Genomic DNA, 19,643 nt, shown 5'->3' with positions numbered 1-19,643 from the left:
AAGAAGTATTCAAAGTGATGAAAAGCAAGGGCCTACAACCTAGATTACTCTATCCAGCAAAGCTACCATTTAGAATTGAAGGGCAAAGTGCTTCCCAGACAAGGAAAAGCTAAAGGAGTTCATCATCACCAAACCATTATTACAGGAAATGTTAAAGGGACTTATTTAAGAAAAAAATCAAAACTATGAATATTAAAAAGTAACAAATGCACAACTGAATCTAAGGGAGAAAAAAAAAAAAAAAACTAAGCAAAGCAACCAGACCAGGAACAGAATCACAGATAAGGACATCATTTAAAGGATTATCAGCTGGGAGGTGGATAGGGCAGAATGGTGGAAAGGTGCAGGGAATAAGAAGCATAACTGGTAGGTACAAAATAGACAGGGGAAGTTAGGAATAACACAGGAAATGGAGAAGCCGAAGAACTTACATACATGACCCGCAGACATGAGCTAAGGGGGGAGATTGCTGGAAGGCGAAATGGTTCCAGGAAGAAGGGAGCAAAGGGGAAAAAATGTGGGACAACTATAATACCACAATCAATAAAATATACTTTAAAAAAAGAAATATTCAAACAAAGCAGATTGTATGACAAGACAACTGACCTGGCTTCCTTAAAAATATCAACTTACTTGCCATAAAACACAAAAGAAAAGGCAGATGAGAGGACCATTCTGGATTAAAGAGGGCTCAGGAGATATGACAACCAAATGCAAAGCACTGTCTCCGATTACCTCCTGGGTCAAAAAAAAAGTGGCTTCCAAAGACATTTGGGTTATAAAGGGGTAAAGAAAATAATGATATATATTATAAATAAAATATAAAAATATAAAATGATTTAGAGTATGTACTATATTTTAAGATACAACTATATGTAAATAATACTATTATAGCAAACTTAAATTCTTTGGTTATTATCAATGTATTTTGGTTATATAGCATGAAAGTTACCTGCTTAGGAATTCAAGGTGAAATATCACAATGTCTGCAACTTATTTACAAGTGAATAGGTTCAACTTACTTGAGAGGAGAGAAATATAAAGGTAAAAAATACAAAAAAAAGTAAAATACAATATAAGATAATACAAAAGAATGTAAGACAACATCTAACTTTTTTAAAAAAGATAAATTCAGGAACAAAGAATGAGTTTTATTTAAGATAAGTTATGTATGGTTGGCTAATTAAGTTGGGTGGGACTCCTGGTAAAGTCAATTAAAGGGGTCTATTTGGGGGTAGTTTTTGCTTTTGTCTTTGTTGCCTTTTGTCCTTCTTCCTTCCCCTTCACCATTCTCAGAATACAGACTTCATAGCAGGTGCTAGAATGAGGCAGCTATTGCATAGCCAAGAGGGAAAGACTAAGAGGAACTCCATGATCTTGGACCTGACATCCCTGAGGTTCCAGCCATTGGCAGCATCACCTACTCCAGCCTATACTTTGAAAGAAATAAACTTCTGTGACAGAGGTCCAAAAATGTTCTCAGCTCATGACATTCTTAATGTATCAATGATTTTTTTCCTGGTGCCCCTACTCCCAAAGGAACACCGAACACTTCTATTTCTTAAGTAGTTAGGTGTCAACAACTTAAAAGAGTATTTGTGTGCTAAAAACTTATCAGCTGTTTGGAAAAAATTATGCACAAATTAAACATAAAAATATTTTTATTTTATTCTCAACCATAATTACTAGTGATATGTGTGTTCCAAGTGTGCCACCTACTACTTCTCAAGCCTTGAAATCAGATTGGATTTCACCACCTTCATCTCCTATTCCACATTAAGCAGACTGCCTTTCCTAACATGAGTGGGCCTCATCCAATCAGTTGAAGGACTGAACAGAACAAAAGTTTGACCCTACACTAAGAAAGAGAAAATTCTTTACTGAATGACTGCCTGTGAACTGGGACACTGGCTTTTTCCTACCTTTGGACTCAAAATAAAATATAAGTTCTTCCTGGTTCTTAAGTCTGATGATGGCCTTCAGGAAGGAATGACATTGTCATCTCTCCTAGTCCCAGGCCTTCAGAGTTGGATGACAACTAAACCATCAGCTCTGCTGGGCCTCCAGCTGACTGACCCATCCTGCAGATCTTGGCATCTATCTGCCTCCATAATCACATCAGCAAGTACATCTTGTTAGAAATGTCCCTTTAGATAGCTAGGTAGATGTATACATAGAGAGAGAGAGAAATAGATAGGTAACACATATATTCTACTGCAGATATAAAGATATATTACCTATTGGTTCTGGTTCTGGGGGGTTTTTTAGAGAAACCTAACTAATATACTCACAGAGCTACAGGTTCTTTGTACTCATCCCTCTGGGTCATGGCATTGTTAATAATCCATGAAAAAAACAATAACAAAGCCAGAGAGAAATGTTAACCTCAAGCTTATCACATCACTCCCAAGGTTAAAAACCCCTCTCTAGCTTGCCAGTGTCCTCAAGTTATACCTAAACCTCCTCAGTGTATCATTCATGACCATTCACCTGGCTCCTGCTTATTCCTGTCCAGCCTCATCCCTTATCAGAGTCTTTATACCCACCACGTGGAACTAGGTGAAAGTCCATGAAATGCACCATGATCTCTCCCCTACAGGTTTTAAGTATGCTTTTCTCTCTACCCAGAATAAGCTCCAGATAGCCCCCTCACACGCACACACATGCACAAATACACAGACATAGCACACATTGCAAGGCCAGCTCTCATCCTTCAAGTGTCTACCTACGTACCTTACTCTCCTCCCAGATCCACTTATGAAGCACCAGCTGGGAACCCCTCCAAATGCTGCCATATAACCCTGAGTGTATCCCTGTCAGAGCCCTAGTGTGCCTTATTTTAACTGTCCATTCATTTGTCTGAATTCAACTCCATGAGGGCCACGATTAGGTTTGATTGGCTATTATATGCCCCAAACAGTGGCTGGTCCATAATACATGCTCAATAATTATTTCTTAAGTATGTGATTGGATGAAGTTCGAACAGTCCCACATCACCATTCTCAACCAGTTACTGGCTTTCTTTAGGAACTGTTTACCAAGATGGGAAAGGTGCCAAGATCATTCCTGGCACCACTCAGACCACTCATGGTATCCAACCTGCAAGGCCAAGGGGATATAATATGGTTGTCCTTGACCTTTTACCCATGCCCGCGCATGCCCCAACCAAGCAGACCCAGTACAAGCACTATAACCTTGGAAGCTGAGCAAGGAACCAGAACACTGAAAAGAGAAGAATCAAAAAGCTGAAATATTTTTTAAACCATTATTATAATTATAACCACTCTGGTCACCATCAATCAAAGTAATATTCCCAAACTCCTTACTGGCTGGCAATGCTGAAGTTACTTATTCTTCCTAGACCTTAGTTCTCCTGTTAGATGATCAGCAATAGCATAATACTCAAGGCTGTTACGAGGAATAACTGAGACTGTGTTCTGGAAAGCACTTAACACAGTGCCTGACACATGCTGAGTTACGATATAATAAATGCAAGTTATTAATATTATCACCATTATTACTGCCAGTCAGGATTTCAAACATAAGTACATATAAAAGTAAGCTACAGTTCACTAGTCAAGCATGAGCTGAAAGATTTTGCTGGGCCTCAGCCCCTGAAAATCCAAACACATGAGCTTGACATTAAGGAACTTAGCTTGCCTTGCCATGAACATAGCAACCTGACAATGACAGAGCTATTTTGGATGCAGTCACCAGGGAAAGTTTGTCCTATACTTACACTTAATATCAGTAGCTCTAAGAAATAAAGCAACCAAACCCAGACCAAAGTAAATAGATAAAATAGAAAAGAAAAAAGCTACACATATACTTAGGTTGTTTTTTAATCTACCAATTTACACCAACTTCTCCATACACAGAAATATACACAGACACTAAAGCAAACAACTTTTTGGGTACTTGCCTGATATAAATCATTATTCATCATAACTGAGTGAATTATGAGTTAACTCAGTGAATGGCTATTCACAGGCTGCTAGTAATTTTATTTGGTGGTATAACACTTAATATAAACATTTAAAACTAAACACTAAAAATACCTAAATGAATATAGAGTTGTGCTATTTTATATAACAAAGCTATATTTTTACATGGGATACATACTCTTTCTTTTTCTAGCCCAAACACACACATCATATGCAATATAATCTCATTAAGTCAACATTAGTTTCTACACTAATCAATTAGTCATTCAATTAATTTGCTAGTCTTCAACCATTATTCTTTAATTTAAAATATACAGTCATTTGGGAGCATATGAGATCTTGCTTCTCGGCAATTGTCATCAGTTTTGGCTCAAATAAAGTCATAAAAATTCAAAAAATTTTTAAAATAAAAAAATAAATTAAATACATAAAACTAACTAGGCATTCTAGATCTCCACAGCACAAATATACCTTTTCATTATTCTCCTCTAGCTGCCTCCTCTCTTCTGTTACTAGCTACATTAGAAAAATTAAAGGTTCTGCTCTTGAATAATTTTTTATCATCTCTATGTATTAATTCCTCATTTTAAAAAATTTCTCCCCTTTTTCTCAGTTTCCTTCCAAACACTACTTTTCTTCTAGCACCCAACTAGCACAATGATAGTTCTAACCAGCCCTGTCTCTCCTCCATGGCCTGCAGAATCTAGCCCTTGGTGAGCCAGGACAGAAATTTGTATATCCAGAGGGTAGGATCTTGCTAAACCTTGCCCTTTCCCTTCCATTACTATCTCCACCCTACCTCCCTGTTTCTGATCTTTCTATCTTACCTTCCACTCTGTTTCACAGTTCCATGAGATGTCACATTTACTACTGTGGCCTCCTGGTCCTCACACACATTTACACATCCTCCCTCTTCTTCACAAACAAGCCACATATCATTATGAGACTTTCAACTTTGAGCTTGACATTGAATTGTGTATTTTCCCACAGAATTTTCTGGGAGAAGGGCCTGGGGGGGGAGAAAAAAGTACTTTCCACTTTTAAAATATCCCAGAAACACAGTCCTACCTTTCCCAGGATTTGGAGGAAAAGGACTTCCAAACTCCTGCTGCTTTGGCTTTAAAGTGTGTGGCCCTGACAAGCCTCCGGCCTGAGTGACCTGGAATCGTGACTTCCCATTGGTGAGCACTTGTCTCCTGGGACTCAAGGCGGGCAGATGGATGGGGCTCTCAGCCATGTTGCTCTGAGGAACCATCCCTCCTCCCGAAGGTATCTTGAGATGGAGACTTGGTGTGGTACCACAGGACGAGGGCCCAGGAGTCCCCGAGTGGGCTCGGATGGTAGGAATGTGTTGGCCACTGACCATCCCAGGCCCCTGTGGGGTTCCTGATATCCGGTGGAGATTCATGCTGCATGACCTTCCATTCATTCTGAAAAAACCTGTGGCCAAGATGGTCAAATATCCAATGGCACTAATGACTCCTTTCAGGCAAAGTCCAATAAGTTATCCATGGTGTGGGTTTTTAGCCTGTTTAAAAAAATAAATGCAGGCATTTTTAAAAGTAAAATGGAAAATAAGTTACCATGAGTTTTCAACTTGTGTAGCATTTACCTCAAGAAGAAAAGAAGCACTCTTAGCATAAGGGCCTTTTATATAGAGCAAGGTCATCAAAAACATGTTCACTGCCAAGCACTCTCCCCTCCTGCATTTGTGGTAGACATGATTATGGATCACTGCATTGTTCTGTTTGCCACTGAGCCCTTCTCAATATAGTGCTCTTGGCAACTACAACCAACCTACTGGTGCCAGCTTGCAAAATGGAACTTCTTTTGCTCCCTACAGGATCTGTCTGTACTAGTTCACTTCTGCTACAGTGAGTCTTGGAAAACCAAAAGGCATCACCTTCATGAGATGTGAGACCAATATATCAGAGGTTCCAATAAACAAACTAATGGCAAAGCTGGCCTCTAAATGAGATTATGAGGACATTGAACCATCTCTGATTTTCACTCTAAAAGCAAATTTTTCATAGTCCCTACATTCACATAAGATAAAAATATGGACCTGGGACTCTCACAAAGGCTTCATACAGACACATACCAAATATTCAGAGCAGCATTAGGGTCTTGGTTCCATACTAATCCTGAGTTAGGGGGATGAAAATAAAATCAACATCACAATATTCTCACCTTCCATTAAGATCCTAGAAAAGGAAAAGGCTATAAAATATGCTTTATGGAAAAGTATAAGGAAAGAACAGCCTATTTAAAGGTATGTTCATCATGCACCAAACACAGTAAATCAATCAGTTCCACAAAGTGTCCATCTGCAATGCCACCACCCCTCTCTAGCGTAGCAGAGGAGAGCCAGAGTACTGACGTGACCACAGGGCATCATCATCTATCTGTATGCAATAATGCTAGTACTCCCTGGTTACAAATGTTTAGGGAAAAAATCCTTCTCCCTTGGTCCATAGCTCCCAGAAATGTCTGTGCAGTCAATGAGGTGAGTAAGCGCCACCTCTCCCAACGAATGCAAACATAGTCACAATCTGTTTTCCTTTATACAGACAGGACAGTCATGGAAAGAAGCCAAAGTTGAACAAGCACAGGAAATATGGACTGACTATAAAGCAGTGGTGATCAGATATCCTCAACTGGATGATTTCTACTCTTTCTGTATGACTCACTCAATGTTTTAGACAAATATATCCAGCTCAACTCCCAGATGAATAGCTACATCAATTATCAAGGATAAGATACCAAGAAGAGCAAATTTTTGCAAAAAGTTTTTTTCTTCAGTAATTTTAAAAAATCAAAAATATTTAATTTTCAAGTCCAGTGCTCACTGTGACTTCTGCAAAGTTGACTATGTGTGCCCATATGTTGAAGAACTTCAAAAATTACTAACAATATAAAATTTGGAATGTTTTCTTCATCTCTGCCAATTCTCTGTTTTATTAAGCATTCTATCCGCCTGTCCCATTTAATACTACCATACCATCTAGTCCTCAACAGCACTCCTAGGTCTTTTTTCCTGCCCTCCCCTTCACTACAGTTCCTGAGAACAGACAAATAAATTCAGGTTTATCCAAACCTGTATCCTTTAAGTTTGTTTGCAGAATAAATGAACTCTAGTATAAGACCAGTTTTAAGATTTTTTTTTTTTACATTTGAAAAATTCCAATGCCTTTTCTCATGTCCTTTTAGAAAAATTCAACTGTTATTGCCTGCTGGTCTATTGATTTATTGGTTAATTGTGGGCAAGAATCATATAATGTCTCTATTCTTTGCCAGATTATATCAGCCATCTATTCTCCACTCACTGATAAAATAGTGTTTTCTGAACACTATGAGTCCTGCAGAAGAAAGCACTTATTCAGTACCCCAAAAAAAGGCAAGATAAATGTGTAGTATTGGCAATTTGTTAAAAATGAGGAATTATCCAACATGACTGGAAACATGAGTCACTATGACCATGGTCCAGTGACAAATGTCTATAGATTTGCAGACTATGGCCATTTCCAAATTTTTTAAAATAAAGTAGTCATGTTTGTCAGGAGGGTCATACACAAGCAGGAATTATCATAAAAAATCCAGATAAAAATATATAGGTAGCTACTTAGCATTAGACTAGATGATTAATAAGGTAAAGTTTGTGAAAAGGAAAAATAATTAAAATTAAAACACTGAGAACTTAATTATCAGATACTCATCCCTGCCTATCAGATTAGATATTTATTTTGTTTTTTATAAACTGTACTCCTGTTTCAAGTACCTTTAGGCTGAAAGTGGAAACAACAAAACTATACTTAAATTTTATTACTAAAAAAGCAACAGCCAGAAAGTAAAGATTAATACCATAAAGAAAAACCAATAGGTCAACAGTATGTAAGCTGGAAAAAAGCAGCCTCAAGACAAAATATAACTGCATGTGAAAATATGCTTGTTTTCACATTAATCATGCCAACATATTTGTCAAGCATTAGATACCAGAATTTAAAAATCAGTTTTGTCTATTCATATTATAATATAATGTATATTCAAAGCCCACTTGTAAACAAAAAAGGAATAAACTGTTAACTTTTAAGAAAGATACATCCTCACTGAGTCAGAGTGAAAAGAACACTCAACCAGAAGTCAAGACACCTGAGTTCTGCTACTGGCAAATTATTTTTAGCTTCCCTCGACTTACAGTTTTCATCCATAAAATGAGGAAGTCTGTAATAATCATTACAGTCTCTAGAAAGTCTGTTCTCCCAGACAATTAAGGTAAGGATGATTATCAAAAATACCCAATTATTATCCCTGGTTGGCGTAGCTCAGTGGATTGAGCGCGGGTTGGGAACCAAAGTGTCCCAGGTTTGATACCCAGCCAGGGTACATTCCTGGGTTGCAGGCCAGAACCCCCAGCAACTGCACATTAATGTCTCTCTCTCTCTCTCTCTCTCTCTCTCTTTCTCTCTCTCTCTCCTCCCCCCTTCCCTCTCTAAAAATAAATAAATAAAATCTTAAAAAAATACCCAATTATTTTAATTAAGGATAAAGATGTAGATTTTATATCTATGGCACTTAAATCAAGGAAATTGGGTAGAAATGGAAGCAAAAATAGTACCTACCCACTCCATCAAAGTGACAAGACTCTCATGCCAGCGATGTGCTGGAAGATAACAACTTACCTTAAACAGATGGATATTAGAATTAAATTTTCTTGCCCTTTGCCAAAAAGTAAAATTACAACTAATCAGTATCAAAGCCTGACTAGTAGGAGGATTCCATTGGAAGAATATCTTTCTATTTAAAAACTTAATGAAGTTCTCCAGCACTACTTTCTCCTCGGTCCTCCATCCAATTCCTCAACCCCAATGTATCAACAGAAAAAAAGAAGAAAAAGGAAAAAAACAAGGGACATCCAGAAGTACAAATTCAGGGTACTAAGGATCTGATATATGGATATGTTTAAATTTTTACTATCTCATTGGTTCAAACAATAAAAATATTCATTCTGCTATAGGAGTCAACATGAGTTAATAAATCTTTCCTTTCAATCACTTTCAAACTCTTAAAACACTCCTGTAAGTCAAACCAGAGAAAAAATTGACTTACCTCCTAAGGAAACTAAGGCACAAAACCATTTAATAATTTCGCTACTTTCCTGGGAAACCTGTAACTTTAATCAAAACACAAAAATCACAACTCTCTTCTAACCAAGGCTCTAGGCACTATTTCTCATGGATTAAAAGATAAAACAATAGAAAAGCAATGTTAACTCATCCACTCAAGAAAATTCCAAAAACACGAGCTCTATAATGCCTATTTATAGCCAAAAGCCCTTTCTTAGTAAATATCATTAATAAACTCATCTAGAGTCATAATTCATCTGATGAGCCAGTTAATTATTAATTTTCATACATCATTTCATTTCCTTAGGCTACATTTAGCCTTTGTTACATTTTCCATTCCTTATGCCACAAGCATTTCTTACCCTGCATAGAAAACCTGATAATGAGGCACAAAACACTGGTCAGCAACCAAACTGCTCCTAAGCTGGCATGAGCGCTCTCTCTCTCTCTCTCTCTCTCTCTCTCTCTCTCTCTCTCTCTCTCTCTCTATATATATATATATATATATATATGTCTAAGCCATCTAAAGTAGAGTTTTTATTGATTCTTTTTATTTTTTCCCTTCGGGTTAATGATTGTATAATTTCATTAACATTGCCCTTTCAACATCGCTGCCTTGCTCATTAATAGGACCATGCTATTCCCATGGGCTTCTCTAGTTACAGTTTTTGTAACCAGAAGAATATAGAATGAAAAGTCTATTGATAGATAATATAAGTTACTCTCATGCACGGCTGCTGTGTGAAGCACATTTTGCAATTCAACCAAGGACAGATAGAGCTGAATGTTCTTAGATCCCAGGAGTTCGTTTTAATAAGCAGAATGTACCTTGTCCTAACACAGGTGACTGACTCCTCAGAAAAGATTGTATAAACAAAAACCAATCGTGTAAGTCATTTTATTGGCAACAATATAAACACAGCTATATTAGATGTCACCAATAAATCAAAATTATTCTTGTCTGCAATTTTAACAAGAGGAAAGTGCAAACATTAGCCTGTGAAGCTGGAGGATATTATAGAAGAAATGCATTGGATACGTACAATATCTTTTCTCTAAATTGAAAGGCAGGGTCTATATTATGATAAAGCAATCCACAACAAAGTATAGTTGGTCACTTCTGTGGTTTCATAACTTAATTCAGTGAAACTGACAGATTCACAGACTTTAGAACAGAAATTACACAGAAATAGGGCTGGGATAATTCCATATCACTGGGATGTGGAACAAAAGCTTAAGGAGTTTACACCCAATAACTAGTACATACAGACCATATAGACACTTGAACATTCCCCAGGTGTCATGTTGCTAATTCAAAGTCTATTAACATATTTATTTTGAATACTAAAATGTACAGATAATACTCAAGCAACACAATCACTAATAAGATGAAATCAAACAGAGAAAGTACTTTTTCTAAAGCAGGCTTAGCTCTGGTTGATACCAATTAAAAATATGAGGGCAAACTAATAGTGTTCCCTTCAGAGATTCAAGACCACTTTTCCAAAGCCCACTTGAAAAGATAATATTATGAACATTATGGATCCCATTTAATAGAATCCCTGACTTCATTTTATCTGTGGATTCCAACCCCTAGCTATCTAAAGAGAGACACATTTTAACTTTTGAAACAATCTTACATTTCATAAAATTTTCTCAAAAATGAAAAAATATTCCCTAACTTTATAGAGTAAAATATCTGGCAGTGCCTTTAACTTTAAATTAGTGGCTATGATACTCAAAATACAGGCAGTATATGTGGACAAAACACAGATGGAAGGAAGGGCAGGAGGGGAAGGAGAGACAAAAAGGAAGGGAGAAGAGGAGGGGAAGAGAGTGGGGGGAAAGGAATGGCCAAATCCATTGCAGGAATTTACTCTCTAGCTAGTCCATCCCAACTTAAAAATCAGAAGCAACACTGAGAATCTCACACACAATGCTAGTAATTTTGGAATTCCAGAAGAAATTCAGAACCTCAGGAAAATACCACTGTAGGGCAGTATCAAAAGTTTGGTAACCTCTCCGAGGCTCCACTTTCCAAGCTTCAGTGCATCTGTACAACTCTCATATCCCCCAAGCTTACTCAGTGTCACTACTTTTGGTAGTAATTATCTGCAAGTATTTCATTTACTTTGCCTCAGTCATTAACTCATCAATGAGCACAGAAAGTTCTAAAAAACGGTGGCCCTATCAAAAATAACAAGGGAGAGGGGGATTTCCTTGGTCACCTGTAAGAAATCACACCTAATAAAAATTACTTGGAACCAAAAATAATTTTAAGACAAACATGGATAAGTTCAGGAAGAACCATGCCTTTGCCCATACACTGCACCAAGTTGAATATGGAGCATAAGTTCTTAGATATGTTTAACAAAGTATTCTCTCTAAAGCAGTGTTTTTCAAAATAGCTGCAATCTACTGGTGGGCCCTGAAATCAATTATTCAATGGTGAAAGAATTTTTTAATAGAACCAACCAGGATAAAATATAAGCTATCAATGTGCATCAATGAATCAAGTATTGTCTTATTTCTATATGCATATTGTGCATTATGGTCAAAAAAAGCATAAAATCCAGTTATACAAGCATTTGGACTATCTGCCTGCCCAGGTATCTATCAAGAACAGCTGCAGATGCCCTGGCTGAGTGGCTTAGTTGGTTGGGGTGTCCTCCCATGTACCAAAATGGTGCCAGTTTAATTCCTGGTCAGGACACACAACTAGGTTGCCGGTTTCATCCCCAGTTGAGCTGCATATGGGAGGCAACCAGTGTTTCTCTCTCCCTTCCTCTGTCTCTAAAATCAATAAGCATATCCTTGGGTAAGGGGTTAAAATTTAAAAAAAAGAAGAGGTGCAGATATAGACAAAGTTGAACAGCCAAAGTTTTATATATATATTATATATAATATATATATAATATATATATACACACACACTGTAATAAAGAAAAGATCTAAATGCTTGACATTTTTAGCTTTTTGAAAAATAAAGATTAGGTGGATGGGCTGGAATGAGAGTAAAAGGGAGAAAACTGTACGTGAACAATGATTAAAATTAAAAAATGAATAAATAAATAAGCAAAAAAAATAAAAACAAAGATTAAATAATACAAAACTATACTCCTACCACTGCTATCTTTCACTTTGCCTTTTACATAGTATATATCAATTCATCAATTGTGCTCTATAAATATCACTTAACCAACTGACTAACAGAATCAGGATCAAAATGACTGGCAATTTTAGATCTTCCCCTATGCAGAAGGTAGATGACTCTTCCCTGGAATAAAACTTCACTCTTACAATGCTAAAGGGGGAAAAGTTTAAATTAACACAACTGCATTTGAGGACTGAGTTTTTCAAAATGTGTTCTTAATATGAGTTAACCATCAGATACTATGAAAAGGAATTTGAAATGGAAAAATGAACACATACCCTATGATGTCACTGCTGAATTAATTACCTGAACTGAAAGGAGTGAACACCACATGGCCATGGTCTGAGACACAAGGCTTCTTCAGAAATATACAAGAAAAGTAACTGGCTGGAGGTTTTTCTTTAAAAAAAAAGTCCATCCTCACACAAGGAGATACATAGGTGATAAAATATGGCAGATGAAAAGCACATTCTTTGTCATCTAGTGTGTATAAATAACCACTCAGCCCATGTGGATAGCTATTTGCAAACCTAAAAATTACAATCCTCTCAAAAGGGTAAAAAATAGCTACCTATGGGAGACTCTAAAAATAAATTGAATTTATCACTCATTAAACCAAATGTTCCAGTACAATAGAGTGTCCTTATCATATGTGTAACTGAGTGATGTCTTTCCTTCAGTGAAATTGGTTATTGCTTAAAAGTGACCAACCTAACTATTTTTAGCTGTTGGTAGACAGAAGTTTCATACAAGTTAAATAATGTTCAGTGACATCATTAAAGAAGTATGAATGTCCACAACAATGACTAGGCCCTTAACCAACATGACAACATATTTATTAACAAAAAAAAAAACCCTAGTGAATGACTCAGTCAAGTTACAGACAGAAATGGAATCTATTGGTCATGCTGAAAAGGTTGGGAAAACATTAATCCATTTCTTCACACACAAGAATAACAAAAATTCATACGTAGCCCTGGCATCTGGTTAGTTTTTTGCGTACAGTATTCTGCAGGCCTAGAAATGAAACTTCACAGATTTGGCTCAGAATTTAGGGAATAACTGATACTCAGAAAGTCTGATCTCTTTATCAAGGAGCCTGAGACAGGGTCTGATCTGATTCTGTAACCCTATCTGCCCATCTGCAGTTTGCAGGACCTGCTGCACCTGAAGAAATGTGCAGTTGTTCCTGTCTTTGGCCTTGAAGAGGGCACATCAGACAAGAATGGCCCCACCAGCTTTCTTCACTTCAAGTCTGCTCTCAACTACTTAGAGCTTTCATGATTCCAGTTTTACAGATTCTCTGATTTTTTTCCTGCAGTGGAACATGGCTGGATCCTTATTTCTGTTCATCCTACAAATTGCCTTAGAGTCCACCTGGGTGGCCTTTCCCCTCCTCCCTTCTTTTGCCCTCTCTTTCACCAAATCCAGATCCTACTTACCCTGCACACTCACCCTAAATACCCACCTCAGGTCTTCCCTGATCCTCTCTTAATCTCTATGTCTCTGATCTGTAAAATGGTGAGACTTACACTACTGAACCTGGTTCACAGCATTACAGAATATTAAATGACATAATGCATGCTACTTGCTTAGCACAGTGCCTGGCTAAGCAAGGACCCAATAAATGTTACCATTTTACTCTACATACCTCGCTTTTAACTTTGATAACTTTCTACATTGCTTTCTAGTTATTTGCCTGTGTTTATCTTCCTGTCTAAACTCTAATTTCATTAAGCTTTGGTGCTATGTATAATTTATCTTTGAACATTCCCCAGCTATTATAAATGCATAGGTTGTTTCATATTATACCTATTTATTTATCTTTTTCACACTACATGTAGCGTACATATAGATTTCTCATACTACATTTATATGTTCACATATTTATATTTTTATATAATTTTCTCATTATACTGAAAAAGATGCTATAGATACAATATGTAATTATATATTTATACATTTGTATCCTGTACATTTATCATTTAGTGCATGAATAAACACAGTATAAGTAAGGTATGACAGCACAAGCATGAATCCTACACTCTGTGTCTTGACCACTTTAATTATAATTGCATATTTCCTAGTCTAGTCCTCCTAATCTATTTCTTCTCTCTATTAGAAAAGGGCGGCATAAAAACTCTATTCACTCTACTGAGAAGGCACATTGCTCTTGCCTTTACCTTGGCATACACATGAACAATGAAAAATCTTAGCTAAAAGCCACACAACAAACAGCCATTTCAGTACGAGGACCAGGCACTCCTTTTGCTCTGGGGTTGTCGGTCCTCACAGAGGGACTGCCAAATGCATTTTGGATTGTTGTGGTGAAAGGCGCACTTCAGCATTCCCCATGCTCACCTCAAGCTTGCTTCTTCACACAATACATTTCACTCCTGTCTGTTCAGTCTCACTAATCAGATGGTCACTAAGGAGAGAAAGTAGGGCTTCTGTTTCATTAGTGGCCAAATTATCTGACTTACTAAAAGGTTATGTCAGAGAAAGAAACCAGACCAAAGAATGCATGTTGAATTACTCCATTTATATAAAGTACATAAAGTACTTTAAAAACAGGTAAAATTATGCCCTAGCCTGGTAACTCAGTTGGTTGGAACATCATCCCATATGCCAAAAAGCTGCGGGTTCAATTCCTGGTCAGGGGATATACCCAGTTTGCAGGTTTGATCGATGTTTCCCTCTCACATCAATGTTCCTCTCTTTCTCTCTCTCTCCCCCCCCCTTTTCCCTTCCTCTCCCTCTCTTTCCCCCATTCCTCTCTCTGAGATCAATAAACATATCCTCGGATAACAATTTTTTAAAAACAGGTACAATTAACATATGTTAGAAGTCAAGGCAGCAGTTACTCTGGAAGGAACACAGCGACTGAAAGAAAATAATAAAAACATTTCTGGGTGTTAACAATGTTCTGTTTCTTGATCTGGATGCTAGTTATCTAGTTGTGTTCAGCTTGTGAAAATTCATCAAGCTTAAGATATAGATGTACTTTTCTGTATCAAAATCTTATTTCAATTAAAAAATTGGGTTTTGTGTCAATTCTGTCTGTAAGCACATGTAAATAAATGGAAAACTTGGAATTTGGGCAATTGTTAATCAAACTTCATGTTAGTGTCATTTTAAAGATTTTATTTTATGTCTCAATCTCCTGGAAGAATAAGGCAGCATGTTTTTGTTGCACAGACTTCAAATGTGCCTTTTATTTGTTTTTTAATTTTATTTTCAGTACTGATTGAGTCTATCCGTCAACCAAACTTAGTGAACAGTTAAAGGGGCAAGTCCTGTATTTCCATTTTCTTTAAAAGATTGTCTACAGAAAATAATTACAGAAAATGACCTCCAGGAAAGAGAATGTGCACAGGATGCCAGTTTCTGAAGGATCTCCTTCAAGAAGTACTTCTTCTCTATTATGAAAGAATTACAAATTAACATCCCAACTCCAGAGATCAGTAACTACAGTATGAGAAGGACAACAGTGGCAAAAATGTCCTCAGATTTAACTTACTAGCAGGAAAGAACACTGAGCTCTCATCTAAAATGACGGGAAGACCACTGGCTGCCATATAAGTGAAGGTGGGGCTGGCACAAAACATATTTAACCTCCCTACCCTGACTATTTTGGCCCAAAAGGAATTTCACCTACTAGGTGAACTCTGGAGTCCATTAAAAAAAAAAGTTGCTTTTCCTATTCGGAATAATAGTCATTCCTATTAAAAAAAAAAGATCCCAGGCATTAAATCACTGACCAACTGACTGCAATTAAGAAAGTTGGGTGGAATCAGGGGTCATAGAAAAGATTATCCCTAAAACCGAGCTAAGGTGAACCAAGGAAAAAGAAAGTTATAGCAGCACTTAGATTTAACCACTCAAGGATTGCTGGCCCTCTGAGCAACAAAGGAAAGGAGTTCTACTACCAATAAGTCCTTCTGAAAGTAAATGGAAAAGAAATGCCCCCCCACTCTTCCTTTCAAAGGCAGTGTTAGAGCTAGTCTGGCTGCAAAAACAACTAGTGAAAACATGTAACAACTGTAATGCATTTAAAGGCAATCCCTAAATTTCAGCGTGTTCCCAGTTGCAAAAATAACAATTTCACGCACTCCTGTCTCTAAATGGCTTCAAACTTTCCCCCAACATCCTTCACTGCAGCCTTTTTCTGCAAACCTTTTCAGGTTGCACCTGTCACACACATCACCACTGGAAACAAACTTGAAGGAGGGAGAAGAGAAGGAATGGGGAGGATTTAAAGTAACACAAATCAATTTTATACCAAAAAAAAAGTTTTCCAGTTTAGTGTAAAAAGGGAGGTCTAGTGGGGAACGCGACAGAAGGAGGAAACAGACGTCTGGCTACCTCCCAAAGCAGAAATCATGACTCAACAAGGCTCAAAGGGGACAGGCGACTGCATTTGTCTTGAGTTCACCTTCAGGCCAATAAAATGTTCTCTGAACTGAGACTGGGAAACTTGAGTGTTTGCCCTGTGTCTGTGACAACTGGCTCTGAGGGCTTGGGCAAAATCCCTAACAGTCTGGATCTCGGTTTCCTCATCCGCAGGTGACTGCCGAGGAAGGTTCCATCTGGCTTTAACAGTTTATATTTGATATTTCCAGTTCCCATAACCTGAAGGGAATTGGCCCACTGGGAACAGCTATATCACATCCCTCTCCTCACAAACTCCAGGACCCACGGGCCCAAATTCTGGGAGATGCTGATGTCCTGGAAATAGGTGGGGAGAGGGTTCAACGCCCTCCTCTTTATCAAACCCAGTCGCCGCTGCACGGGCCAGTCGCTACCGACGCCGCGCACCGCGATTCCGGAAGTACCCTCCACACCGCCACCCCCTGCCCCGGGTTTAGATGCTCCGGGGCTGAGGGCCCACTCGGCGTCCCGGACGCCTTCGGGAGGCGGAGGGCCGGGCAGTAGGAGTACAGAGCAGAGGGGCAGGGGGCTTGTCTTCCTGGGGGAAAGCTGGAGAGACCCGGAGAGGTGCTGGGGACCCGCCTGGCAAGGGAGAGCGCGTGGGGCAAGGCGGGAGGAGGGCAGCCCTCCCCGTTCCTGAGCCCCTAGATTGGCCGGCGCCCGGGGTCCGAGGCCCGCGATCCTGGGCTCCCAGACCAGGAACGAGGGGCGTGTCCGGGAGCGGAGGCGACTCGGCCCGGCACCCAGTGAGCGGCTGCCGCCCGTCACTCCCCAGCAGCCCCGGGCCCCAAACCCTCAGCCCCGTCCCGGAGCGAGCACTGCAAAGACAAAACAAACTCGTGCCAGCTTCCTGTTGTGCAACCCCGTCCTGAGTAAGTCAGAGCTGAAGAGTGCTGCCGCTGGCCCTCCGCTGGGAAGCCCGGGCGGCCGGCACCAGCAGACTTCCCGGCCCGGCCAAAGCCGGAATCCGCAAGGGGCCGTGTTCCCGCTCGCGGCTCCAGGGAGCGCCCGGCCCCGCCGCGCCAGTATCTTGACCCCAGGTCTCCTTTCACTTGTTTCTCCCCAAAACCCCACCAAGCCCAGGGCGCAACCCTTGAAGCCAGAAACAGCCTTTCCCAAAGTTTCTCCCACCGGTACCTAATTGAATCATCCATAGGATGACAAATCTGTCAGGGCCAAGTTTTCCAGACACTTGGGTGACTTCCTCATCCCTGAAGTGACTTGTCAGCTCCAGTGAGTAACTTGGAAGTGTCGCTCCAGGCAAGGTGTGTGTCTAGGAGGGAGACGGCTGCCCACTCACGCTTTCCAGAGAGCAACCCGGCGGACTTCAAAATACACACAGGGTCATTTATAGGAACTGGAACCATGCGCAGGACAAAGTCCCTGAAACTGAGACATTTTCCAAACAGTGCTGACATTTTGTCAGGCCCCATAAAAATGTAAACGCGAGGTGACGAACCCGGTGGGGAGTGTGCGCGTCTGAATGTGTCGGCGCATTTTGCAGCGTGGGAGGCCGGGAAGATGCGGGTCACCGGACCGTCCCAAGACGAGTTAGCGTACCCCCAACCCAAAGACCTCCTGGAGCAATGGGGAAATCGTCTTGAGCAATATACACAAGCGTGGAAAACAGCCTTCGTGGAACTCCACAAACACGTGGAACTGGAAAAGACAACTACAGCCCCGTGTGCGTGAAAGACCTCACGTCACCCCATCAATTACCACTTTTCTAAAGTGTCCCTTCAGTGAGGACTCATGGGCGGCATGCACGACCGTGCCCCTGCGTCCTGTAACTGGCCCTGCTTATGTAGCCCTCTGCCCCCTGTAGTTTAAAAGAAAAAACAAAAGTCAAAAAACTCTCCCTAATTAGAGAAACTTTAAAACCCTGTTGATTTCCTTTCCGTTCTCGACACTGTACGCTTAGGCAACTGACAATAACACTGCGTGATTCCTCATTGAGGGTCACTATCCCAGTAAACACATCTTTTAGAGAATCTGGGGGTGGGGTGCGTGTGTCCTTAAACCCGCGCAAACACTGGCTCAGCATGGAAAACTATTTCTAATCCTTAGTTTGTGTCTCTGAGCGTTAACTCCCCCTCATTCTAAAGCGCCCCGTCTCTTCCCGTCTCTCGCCTGCTAGCAAAGTTCCTATGGCATCCACTTACCAGGTAACCGGGATTTCCACAACAAAGTCGGTGTGCGGGTCCCTTCCCCGCCAGCCTACTCGAGTGACAGCAGGCGGCCAGCCTTGGCGAGGAGAAATTGGGGCTCCAGCCCTTCAGCACGTTCCGCGGGTTCTGCCTCCTTCTGAAATGAAAACTCCCATCCAAGCCTGGGGACGGAGCGCGGAAACCCGGCCCCAGTGCCCTGTGTGCGCGCGCGTGTGCGAGGGCAGCAGCGACAGGAGGAGGAGAAGGCAGAAGGGGGTTGGCTGGACCCTCGGCATCAGTTCATTCTGCCCCCCCAACCCCCACTCACACACGCATGCAAATGGTAAAAAGTTGAGTTTCGACTTTATGCCTCGCCTGTCCTGCTCATCCTCGCCCTGGGCCGAGGGATGCGTCTGGGGGCTGGCCTGGTATACTGGCTAATTGGTTTCGGCGGGTTCTGTCGGGGAAGTGCTGGTGCGAGCCTGGACGGCTATGGGCAGCGTAGGGGGCGGGGGGCGGGGGGCGGGGGCTCGCTGGTGCCCGAGTGCGCTCCGGGCTGCCGGTGCGGCAGGGCGCAGTGCGGACGCGGGTGCTGCGGGGAGAGGGGAAGAGGGAGGGAGGGTGGGAGGCGGCTCTGGGAGGAGAGTGGATGTTAGTGTGGCTGCGAGGGCCGGCCCGTAGCCAGCTGCTTCCTGAGTGTGAGCGCGGAAGGGGGAGGGGGAAAGGGTGGGGGCGGGCTCGCTGGTCACCAGGCTGGCCAATTCCAAGGCCAAGCTCGTGTCTCCTTCTCGACGTGTTAACACACACACTCCTAACCGTGCGCCAAAGAGTGGAAGAACTCCAG

At 40.6% G+C, this 19,643-nt stretch overlaps 1 protein-coding gene and 1 long non-coding RNA gene across 6 annotated transcripts in view; one reads left to right on the top strand and one right to left on the bottom strand.

The window, feature by feature from the left end:
• GLIS3 (GLIS family zinc finger 3) overlaps positions 1–19,401 on the bottom strand; it is a 453,286-nt gene extending 433,885 nt beyond the window's left edge. Inside the window, exons 1-2 of one of the 5 annotated variants that reach the window (XM_028528961.2) lie at positions 18,815–19,401; positions 5,013–5,472 (exon numbers count right to left, since the gene is read on the bottom strand). In XM_028528961.2, the coding sequence (XP_028384762.1) occupies positions 5,013–5,373 (361 nt within the window). In that variant the 5' untranslated portion in view covers positions 5,374–5,472; positions 18,815–19,401. Of the gene's footprint in view, positions 1–5,012; positions 5,473–17,789; positions 18,178–18,814 lie in introns of those variants that run through there. The other 4 variants (XM_036021683.1, XM_036021684.1, XM_036021687.1 and 1 more) reach the window with 4 other exon arrangements.
• Positions 16,749–18,486, top strand: LOC118499684. The gene is made up of 2 exons (XR_004902193.1): positions 16,749–17,692; positions 18,157–18,486. It is a non-coding gene; the product is annotated as an uncharacterized LOC118499684 (long non-coding RNA).
• Positions 19,402–19,643: the final 242 nt, after the last annotated feature.

The sequence above is a fragment of the Phyllostomus discolor genome, chromosome 3, assembly GCF_004126475.2.
Source record: "Phyllostomus discolor isolate MPI-MPIP mPhyDis1 chromosome 3, mPhyDis1.pri.v3, whole genome shotgun sequence".
In the NCBI taxonomy this organism is placed as follows: domain Eukaryota; kingdom Metazoa; phylum Chordata; class Mammalia; order Chiroptera; family Phyllostomidae; genus Phyllostomus; species Phyllostomus discolor.
The sequence above is the reverse complement of the archived record's forward strand: the minus strand, read 5'-3'. Positions and strand labels throughout refer to the sequence as shown.